Source organism: Sprattus sprattus (assembly GCF_963457725.1).
Source record: "Sprattus sprattus genome assembly, chromosome: 8".
In the NCBI taxonomy this organism is placed as follows: Eukaryota; Metazoa; Chordata; class Actinopteri; order Clupeiformes; family Clupeidae; genus Sprattus; species Sprattus sprattus.
This window is the reverse complement of record NC_137927.1, coordinates 33,081,285-33,092,680: the sequence shown is the minus strand read 5'-3', so window position 1 is coordinate 33,092,680 and position 11,396 is coordinate 33,081,285. Positions and strand designations below refer to the sequence as shown.

At 40.1% G+C, this 11,396-nt stretch overlaps 1 protein-coding gene across 1 annotated transcript; it reads right to left on the bottom strand.

The window, feature by feature from the left end:
• Positions 1–1,169: 1,169 nt before the first annotated feature.
• Positions 1,170–3,475, bottom strand: LOC308369045 (H-2 class II histocompatibility antigen, A-Q alpha chain-like). Its single transcript, XM_080843378.1, has 4 exons — positions 3,375–3,475; positions 2,587–2,835; positions 1,956–2,240; positions 1,170–1,609 (listed from the first exon to the last, which is right to left on the bottom strand). The coding sequence occupies exons 1-4, from the start codon at positions 3,430–3,432 to the stop codon at positions 1,488–1,490; spliced, it is 714 nt and encodes a 237-aa protein (XP_080699504.1). The 5' UTR covers positions 3,433–3,475; the 3' UTR covers positions 1,170–1,487.
• Positions 3,476–11,396: the final 7,921 nt, after the last annotated feature.

Sequence of the window (11,396 nt, the reverse complement as noted above, 5' to 3'; positions counted from 1 at the left end):
CAGTAGATGCATGAACGCATGGTCACTGGTCTAGGCTTACCATCAACATTGAATAGAAAGCTAACTCTTATACAAATACATCAAAATACAATATACTACTTAACATGGTAATGAGAGTTGGTTACATGCCAGGCCCATACGCATCAGCTGGGGTAACATCTATGACAACGACTGTTCTATGACTATGACATCATTCACGTCGCGCGGGTCCGCTACATAGTGCCTCACTACAGTGCCTACCGCAAACGGTAAAATACAAATATCTCGCGAACTATGAATTCAAAAATCTTCAAAATCAAGGATGCACAGGTTCATGACATGCGTAAGCTTCATGCGAAATATCATAACTAACGTAACTACCGTCAGGGAGATACGCCCCAGACAGACTTTGATGGATTACTATTCCCTGTCTGTTAGATGACTGTACAACTCTAGACATTACTTTGAAACTTAATATAAAGAAGCTTAAAAATAATCTAAACGAAATCAATCACTGTCTTAAGATTACCTGAGCAAAAATCTGTATCTGTTCACCAAGAAGAATTTGAATGCGGACCTCTTATCGTAGCCAACGCTATTCTGAACTTTGAGTGAAGGCAGGATAGTTTAATACTGCTAGGCGTATATTGTTTGATTGTGACGTCACTACCCATAGTGCCGACGGGACGGGAAACGATAACCCATTGTTTCCTACGGGAAACGGTAAAATACAAATATCTCGCAAACTATAAATTCAAAAATCTTCAAAATCAAGGATGCACAGGTTCATGACATGCGTAAGCTACATGCGAAATCTCATAACTAACGTAACTACCGTCAGGGAGATACGCCCTAGACAGACAGACACACAGAGATTCCTGGATTTATAGATAGATGTAGTAGGCAATTTTTTTGTGTTGTATTATATATCGAAGCAACATAAAGTACATAGAAAGCACTCATCAGAATCTGTGCTCTCATAAATGTGGCATTTCTAACGTCTTGGCCCATTTATTGAATGCATATTAAAGATGACTGCACAATTTGAACCCAATATTAAAACCATATCCATAAAATAAATTATTTTAATTGATAACTTTTATTGTTTTTATTGACAGAAAATATTTAGCAAAGTTTATCTAAATTCATACGTTAAAACAATTCACTGATGAATGAGTGTGTCTCATGCAGCTACTCATACAGTTTTGCTTTAAGTAACTTTATTAAATCACCAACCCAAATCACAGGAAATATTTGATCTTACTTTCCAGGAAAAAAATCATACGTCAAGTGTGTATCTACAAGTTATGAATAAAGTTGTACACAGACTGCAGTAACTGAGCTTCATAGACAGTACAGATCCACAGCAAACATTGGCACTCTGATTTACTTTCATTTGATTTTCAGAGTTAATTACATCTTCCCTAGAATAATAACATGTACTTCAAACAATCTGCATGCCTGTGATCTGAAGGGGAATGAATTGAAAGCCACATTGGAATGCAGTTTCAGTTGCACTGGTTTCCCTTGACGAGGAAGAATGTTCCGGTAGCCACTCCCAGCAGTCCCAAAGTCAGACCCACTCCACAGAACACTGAGGGACCAAGACTGGGCTCTGACACTTCAACATCTGAGGAAGACACAGATGCACACACACACACACACACACACACACACACACACACACACACACAAACACACACACACACACACACACACACACACACACACACACACACACACACACACACACACACACATACATTGTAAGAAAATGGGCCTAGAAACCTTGCATGGTAATATGGTAGTTTGACTGAAGTGATTGATTATCTCTAGTTTGAGCCTTTATTTTGACACGGTAAGTATGTGCATTCCATATAACACATGGGAGTCTTAACTTAATTCACATTACATTAAGATCAGCTGCATCTCCTTCTATCAGAGTAACTCACGATGCCTTAGGGAAAATGTTTTACCAAAATCTCTTGTCATAGGTCCATCCAGTGCCGAGTGCTCCACAGTGCAGGTGTACATGTCCCCCTCCTGAGGGGTGAACTTCAGGGTGAAGAACTGGCTGAAGGAACCATCTTTAATATTCGGACGGAGCTGACTGCTGCTCACTCCCTGGGTCACATTCTTGTTGTTCCTTGTCCACTGCACGGTGAGTCGAGGAGGGTAGAACCCAGCGATGTAGCAGATGAGAGTGTTGACAGTGCCCACCTTCACCTCATCTCTGGGGTAGATGGAGCTCATGGGGGGGGCTGGGGACGCACATAAAAGAGTGAAATGGTGTCCCCCTGACAGGAAGACATTACTGTGCAATAAACACTCACTGATTTATCATCAGTAACCAATGACATACACACACACACACACACTGTACATAAGAGAAACATACAATGAGGGAGAGACAAGTGTAGCTGTCATGCAGTCCTTTCATATGCTGTGAGACATTCAGTTATTACTGCAGTAGAAAGAGGAATGAGAGAGGAGAGTTCAGGGAGTGAGAGAAAATTCTAATGTCATAAAACAGCTTTTTCCTTAAATATGTCATATACCAGTGATTAAAACTGGCTGAAGAAAATCAGTGATGTTATTTAGACTCACCTTCTGCTACTGCTGGACTTTTGTATGATTCTATGGTTGTTTGCAGGTTCTGTTTGCAGATTTGCATGTTTACAAGTGCCTGCTCATATGTGCCTTCGACCATTTCAAACTGATCAGCAAACTTAGGCAGTGTCATAACGTATTTGCCCTGGGTGAAGTCTGCGTGAGAGTACTCTTCCCCATCCAGTCCATACATCTCCTCTCCCTCTGAGTCTGTGCACCCAAACAGAGACATGTCCACATCTACAACTGGAACAGACAACAACAAAACACAGTTTTAAACCCCTGCACAAGCTGATACAATACATGTCAATATGTGTATGTGATAGGGACACTTTAACTACACAACTCGGTGGAGGTATGATAAATATTATTTCATTTTGATGTAACCATGACATCAAGGACATTTATTAGGACTAATTCATAAATGATCTCATTGTGATATTTTGCAGCCTATCCTCAGTGTACACGTTATGATTTCCCCACTCCTTTCACCATCATATACTGGAGTTCTATCCATGGTGGTAAATCACACATTTCATTTCATTTGAAATGTAACTTTATCCTATAAAGATTATATGTGGACAGCTCTTCCCCAACTGAACAATTTGTCTAGAAATGTAAAGATATGCAGTTACAGTATCACATAGAGATAATATGTAAACAACTCATACCGCTACATTTTCTATGCAGTATTGAACTTGTACTCATATAATTCACAAGTGTTATCTTTCCTCAGCATTCTCAATGTGAAAACCCCAGTGAACTAAAAGAGGCAGTTTACTCACTCTGGGTCTCTGTGCAGATAATCCCCGGAAGGACCAGTAAAATCCATGTTAAAGTCATCTTTGGAGGCAGGAACTGAAGGGGTATCAGTGTTGAACAGACAGTGAGAACACAGGGAAGACAAACTCTCTCAGACTACAGAGAAACTCAACTGAGACGCACTCACCCAGCAACCAATCAGATAATCAGGTTCCTCAGTGATTCATCTGTGTCCAGGAGAACACTCCTGTCAAATTTCAGTCTAAGATTTCTGTCAAGTCTTTAGTGACTTAATGATATATCACTTACTTCAAATTTGTGTTCATTAACTTATTATAATGAAACCACCAACTGTTTCTCACCGTTTGATTTGATCAAATGATACCTCAGGTTTTTTCCTGCTGCATACATTCTGAGACCAAAGCAAAGGGAGGAGATATAATGGTGCCATACTCCAAAACTTCAATCAGAATTAAGGTTGATAACATGTCTTATATATTAGGATCGAATTATCAGTTCAAATGCAGGGTGTCTCAGACGACTACAATTTTTTGAATGACGCCCAACTAGACTACAGAAGTATTGAAAAAGCAAACATCCTTTTTCATATCTTAGTGTCATATGCATTTTAGTTAAATAATAGTACTGTATCGTCAATAATGTACTGTTCGAGGGTGTTACTAGGCCCGACGCGTAGCTCAATAAGGCTCAATACAGTACACCCCGTGACTCACTCTCAACCAATCAGAATGCTTGATTTAATCTACCCGTATTATAAATACACATAATTATTATATATATATTATATATATTATTAGTTTCAGTATCATTTTCAACAAACATGCTTATTCATTTTTTATATGCATTATAGTTATTTAGGTAGTGTACAGTTGAACCAAAGAGACCCTTAGCACTGGCAAGGCATTCATTGGATCAGTATGTGCTCTCCCGTGGTATCAGTGTCATTCCCACCATGTTCTATCAGGGCAGCATCAGAAACTCATAGAAACAGCCCTGTCCATTTTACCACAATGGTCAAACTTGGACATACACACAGACTACATTTCAGACACCAAAAAGGGAGGCAATAGAGGAAACCTAGCTTTGTTATTTGTTTCAGTTTACAGCATCTGTGTGTTAAGAACTATCAGGATACCCGGTTGTTTATTTCCAAATGTATATTATTACCAAATTCAGATTGATTTTGATGGCAATTTACTTGCTGCAGTGTCAGGGTCAAACCAGCTCTAGAAATGGTACATCACATCAGAAACTTCAGTTCAGTTCACTTCACAGCATAGCCATTTAATCACCAACTGCATTTACAACACAGACTTTCATCCCTTATTACTGGGCAACAGCTCAGACTGAGACATAATTACAAATCACCCTGAGGAGCACAGGGGTTTATGTGTGTCTGCACAGGAAAACAAAAAAACCCTGTAATGCAACTCTGTAAACCAAGACAATAGGGACGTATAATTTGTATGCAACATGTGCATGATGTGTGTAATTGCCACCATTATGTATCAGCAAGTGGCAGAGGATTTACCTCAAAGGCATATTAGCTTAAGAAATAATGAACAGCACTGGTCTCTAGGTGAAGGTCATTAGGGCTGTGGTTCCCAGCCTGACTCCTGTCCCCTCTTGGACATCAGTGTACAGACTCTTACAGAGAGACGTATCCAGTACCTCATACATACTGAGGCTAGACTCATAATGAACTACAATGACTGACCAAAGCAGATAAGTGTCTTGACAGCCACCGGAGCAAAGATAATCAGGCCACGGTAAAGTCCCCAACACTCCTTAGACTCCTCCTCCTCCTCACAGTCCTGTAGTGATGGAACCTGCCTAAGGATCTCTGTGTGAGGGTGAAGAACATGAACATGAATCATTACATGGAGGGATGGAGTCAGGGTATGAAGGGGTTCTTTTCTGAAGGAGTGGATTTAAAAACTGTATTTGGGGGTTGAATGTCGGTTGAGGATTGTTTCGACAGAGTTGTTCTATTGACCATTTTAGTGCAGATTATTGGAGGTTCTATGGTGTCGTGTTTATCACATACTATGGGCTACAAGCAGCGCATGTTGTACTGTGAAGGAGAGCCATTACTGACTCCTGGTACAACATGAGGCCCAGCTCCTTTGGTTGGCCAGTTGTTATGTGGGTCAGGTTAGGTTGCCCAGCATGAGGACTTGCATGTGACAGTGAAAGGATTGGCCACTGATTGGCCAGTGTGGGAAGTCTCCAAACAATCTTTTCCTGTGTGTAACTAAAATTTCAATACACTACCATCAGTACATTGCTTGGGAACTGTAGGAGTTTATCTGATAGCAGGAGATGCTGACACCATGACTCTGACACTGAGTGTAATACAAAAGTCAGAGGCGTCAGCTTCTCATATTCCAAGCTCTATTTGGCATAGCGCCACACACCTCTGAGGTGGTTCATTAGGACACACACAATATACAGATTTGACTAGCTGGATGGGCTCAAAAGGTGCAAAATGCTGCTGCTATAGACATGACAAGAACCGGGGGAAACATGCATCTAGTTTATGGAACTCTTTTATAAGCACCTTTATCCATACTTGAATGTCTGACTGGGAGGGTGCCAAAGTCAAGTTTTTGATCATTTAAAGGAGCACTTCACAGCACCATCCATTTTAGTTCATTTCTGGAGGTTTTTATTCTTTCTCCGTGACAGAGGCATTCTTAGGTCTCTGATACTGGCTTCACCACTTTGTTATATTCCCTGATGAAGCTGAACTGAGAGTCACAGTGTTGAGTTCCCATCCCAGCTCCACCACACAGTCATAACAAAGAGAAGCAGCTACTCAAGTTTAACCAGCCTGGAAAACTCCCCACTGATTCCACTTCTTGCAACAATCATAGGCCCTGAAACAAGGCCATCACCTGTTGACAGGTAGAAAGTCATTCTGAGACATCACATTTGAAACACAGATTCCTGACGTCTGGCCAGGAGTCTTCCTGCCATATATGCAGCTACTTACTAAATGTGTGTATGTATGCTCATTTACAGTAGTTGGCCTATGGCTACATACATTTGCATTGGCTTCGTGCCTTATTTTGCAGCTTTTAGCTGTTATGCTGCTCAGCTCTGGAACCAATATCCTGATGAAATTAAAGGTGTCCCAACTGAGGCCTATTTCAAATCTATAGACTTATAACCATACGGTTCTCAGACGCTTTTTGTTAACTGGTTTATGGTAATCCATTCTTATTTTCTATGGGCTTTTAGCTTAATCATTCACTGTCCCTGCATTCAAACAGCATCTATAGGTGATCCTCAAAGGGTGTTTCAGAAACCCAAACACCCATTCAATCAGACTTTAATAATAATAATAAGATATAATAATAATAATAATAATAATGAATTTAATTTGTAGTGCACTCTACATTCAAACTGAATCTCATAGTGCTACAGTGTGTAAAACATAGTTAAAACAGCCCATAACAAAAGCATAGTTTAAAAAATAATACGTTTTTAAAAAGTAGCAAACTCCTTTCTGAATAAAACGTTTTTAGGCCAGTCTAAAAACAGTCCAATGTCTGTGTTGCCCTTAAGTGGTCCGTGAGGCTGTTCCACAGGTGCGGCGCTGCAGAGGAGAAGGCCCGGTCACCCATGATGCGTAGCCTGGTGTTTGGGACCTGCAGGAGCGAACTGTTTTTGGATCTGAGGGTGCGGTTTGATATTTGGGGAGTGATGAGTTCTTGCAGGTAGGGGGGTGCATGACCATTTATGCATTGATGTGTGAGTAGGAGGACTTTGTAATCAATGCGGGATGAGACAGGGAGCCAGTGTAGTGAGTGTAAAATGGGTGTTATGTCATTGTATTTCCTGACTCTCATCAGGATCCTAGCAGCGCTGTTCTGGATGAACTGCAGCTTCTGGATGTTCCTGCCAGTGATCAGTATGAACAGTGAATTGCAGTAGTCCAGTCTTGAGGAGATGAAGGCGTGGACGAGCTTCTCAGCATCTGGCAGGGTTGAAGTGGGGCGGAGCTTGGAGATATTTTTGAGATGATAGAAGGAGGTTTTGCACAGATGCTTTATATGATCATTAAAGGTCAGGTGAGGGTCAGGTGACTGTGGAGGAGAGAGGGGGGGGGGGGTTTACAGTTATTATAACTCCTTGTATCCTTCCTTATAAGGAATACAATCCAATTAATAACAAAGACAACATTGGTCCCACACTGATGCTCTTCAGTCATGATGTCCATGACCCACACTTTATTGCACACAAGCAAAGTTAACACACCAAAAAGTTACCCCCAGCATGTAAATTGGGGGGCAATATGCTCATATGGTGAGAGCAAAGTCCCTTTAGGGCTGTTAAATGTTGAAATCAAAGGTGATATCTTGCAAGGGCACTTAGACTGGCAGACTCTGCCAAGAGACAACAACAGATCATCCCAGCTAGACCAGTTTGGCCTGGTGGTAGGAGACTGGCAAGATGCCAAACCCATGTCTCACCAGAGGAATCTGTCATCTGATCAGAAGATTGGGGAATCTGATTCAAACTTTTTTTTTGCAAGTCTGCAATTTTTTTGCAATGTCTCACTCGTACTCTGCTCAAATTACCACAACGACATGATGTGCTGTAACCATTCAAATTAAAAAAGGGAGGAAGAACAACTAACACCTTACACACAACATTCACACAACATTCACACAACAAATATAGAGGCAAGATTGAAATGAAGCCTGTAGCACACAATGAGACAGAAGATAACTGCAATGTTTAACAAAAAACACCACCAGGCCCTGAAATGTAATAATCATTGAATTCCTTTTTTACCATTTCTTTATACCTTTTTCCCCCCACCCCAAGGGTGCAATGCACTGCCTGCACTGCCCATATTTACGTCCCTGTCCCCTACTTACTTTAACCCTTCCATTAAAAACATTGGTAACACTTTCTATGAAGCCCAGCGTTATAAGGCCCTATAAGAACATTATAAGGGCCTTAATAATGACTTATAGCGATTGCTACAATGACTTATAGCTACTTTATAACTACATATAATGTCTTCATGATGACTCATAATCACCTTTATGATACATTATATCAGTTCATTATGAATGGTTATAATTTAAGACGGAATAATGCATTATAAATATGTGACTGTCGGGTAACACTTGCTATGAAGCCTGCCTTTATAAGGTCCTATAAGGACATTAATGATGACGTTTAAAAGTAGCTATAAGTCATTGTAGCACTCTTTATAACTATGTTTAGCATCTCCACAATTACTCATATCCACTGCTCTGAAACGTTATGTCAGTTAATTATAAATGGTTATAATCTAAGATAAAATGATGCATTATAAATATGTGATCATAGGTTTGTGTGGGTAATCATGAATCCTATGAAGCCTGCATATATGAAGCACTAAAAGAACATTCATAATAGCTTTAAAAACTAGTTAAGTCATTGTGGCACTCATTATAACTATGTATATAGGTCTTCATGGCACATCATAACCACCTTTGTGATATATTATGCATATTCATTAATGGTTATTAGTATGGTGACTAGGCTGCTATACAGACATAGAATATTATAAACTTTTAGAAGATCCTATAAGTGGACTTTGTCAGCTTTAAGTAAAGTGACAAAAGGGTGGTGTTGTTATGAACAGATATAAGATTCTATAAGTGTACTTTGTCAGCTTTAAGTAAAGTGACAAAAGGGTCATGTTGTTTTAAACAGATATAAGATTATTATAAGATAAGATAAGAGAAGAGAAGACATTATGAACTTGTTAATAGTGCTGTCAGTATACAACAGGATACAGATGAAAACCCTTTTATTTAAAACTTTCTGGAGATGCTCAGACTTTATACAAAAACACATTGTAAAGATTTCGGGCTAAGACTTTTGAACTTCAGAGTTGCTGTTATTACTTCAAACCCAATGTCCCTACACAATAAATACTGATAGTTGCAGAAACGACGAAATATTAAAGTTGTCTACATAAAAGCATAACTTTGACACCGCGGGCTTTTGGACCAATGAAATCTGTTCATCAACCAGTCAAGCAAATATCGATGGTAATACAGCTTTCAGACCTGAGAGCACGCTCAAGAAGGTAGAAGACGTAGGACTGAGAAGGTAAGAATGAGTGCCACAATGACTTAACTAGTTTTTAAAGGTATTATGAATGTTCTTATAGTGCTTCATATATGCAGGCTTCATAGGATTCATGATTACCCACACAAACCTATGATCACATATTTATAATGCATCATTTTATCTTAGATTATAACCATTTATAATTAACTGACATAACGTTTCAGAGCAGTGGATATGAGTAATTGTGGAGATGCTAAACATATTTATAAAGAGTGCTACAATGACTTATAGCTACTTTTAAAACGTCATCATTAATGTCCTTATAGGACCTCATAAAGGCAGGCTTCATAGCAAGTGTTACCCGACAGTCACATATTTATAATGCATTATTCCGTCTTTAATTATAACCATTCATAATGAACTGATATAATGTATCATAAAGGTCATTATGAGTCATCATGAAGACATAATACGTAGTTATAAAGTAGCTATAAGTCATCGTAGCAATCGCTATAAGTCATTATTAAGGCCCTTATAATGTCCTTATAGGGCCTTATAACGCTGGGCTTCATAGAAAGTGTTACCAAAACATTTACTCTTAAGAGGTTACTTGGCTGATCACGCTGCAGGGCCTCTGACATCCAGCACCCAGGGGCCAGAGAGAGGTGATGGAAAGAGACCTCTGATATGAGGCCCTCTGGGCAGCAGCAATACACCATCCACATCATAACAATACATCATTAAATTATAGCTTACTAACAATGATCCACAGTCTGAAAATGGTTTTAGAGGTTACCTTGTCTAAAACAAAATACAGCAACATCTTATAAAATGTGACAGTCGTTGAGTCCGTCAGTCTCTCTCTCTCTCTCTCTCTCTCTTTCCTCCTTCTCCTCTGTGTGTGTGTGTGTGTGTGTGTGTGTGTGTGTGTGTGTGTGTGTGTGTCTGTGCACGCGGCCGGGGGGGGGGGGGGGGTGTACGTATTATTGTGTCGTAGCTCCTTGCATCCTTCCTTATAAGCAATACAATCCAATTAAAAACAAAGACAACATTGGTCCCACACTGATACTCTTCAGTCATGATGTCCACGACCCACACTTTATTGCACACAAGCAAAGTTTACACACCAAAAAGTTACCCCCAGCATGTAAATTGGGGGGCAATATGCTCCTATGATGAGAGCAAAGTCCCTTAGGGGCCTGCTTTGTTCTCTCAGGCTGATCTGTCTCAAGACATGCATCACACCACATCGTATGAATGTTAGAATGAATGTTGGTGGTGGTCGGAGGGGCCGTAGGCAGACTGCCAAGACCAAAGTATGTGTGAGTGCGTGTGTGTATGCATGCATGTGATAGAGAGAGTGAGTGAGGGCTTGGTTGCCACGCTTCCGTCAGTCTGCCCCAGGGCAGCTGTGGCTACTCTCGTAGCTTACCATTACTGGTATGTCTGTGCGCTTTGGGTCATTGAAAAAACGCTTTATAAATAAAAGGTATTATTATTATTATGACTTAAATGTTGAAATCAAAGGTGATATATTGCAATGGCACTTAGACTGGCAGACTCTGCCAAGAGACAACAACAGATCATTCCAGCTAGACCAGTTTGGCCTGGTGGTAGGAGACTGGCAAGATGCCAAACCCATGTCTCACCAGAGGAATCTGTCATCTGATCAGAGGATTAGGGAATCTGATTCAAACTTTTTTTTTGCAAGTATGCAATTTTTTGCAATGTCTCACTCGTACTCTGCTCAAATTACCCGACGACATGATGTGCTGTAACCATTCAAATTAAACAAGGGAGGAAGAACAACTAACACCAGACACACAACATTCACACAACATTAACACAACAAATGGAGTATTTTTCCCTGCTGTCTTTGGTTAACACGAGCACAGACAGCAGAGAAGAGAGAGGCAGGTCACAGAAAAGTCCCTACTCTCCCC

Coding starts and splice junctions, on each gene's coding strand:
- LOC308369045 (XM_080843378.1), bottom strand. CDS start 3,432: ATGACTTTAACATGGATTTTACTGGTCCTTCCGGGGATTATCTGCACA. Junction 2,241..2,586: donor AAGTCCAGCAGTAGCAGAAG/GTGAGTCTAAAT, acceptor GTGCGTCCCCAG/CCCCCCCCATGAGCTCCATC. Junction 1,610..1,955: donor ACCTATGACAAGAGATTTTG/GTAAAACATTTT, acceptor TGTCTTCCTCAG/ATGTTGAAGTGTCAGAGCCC.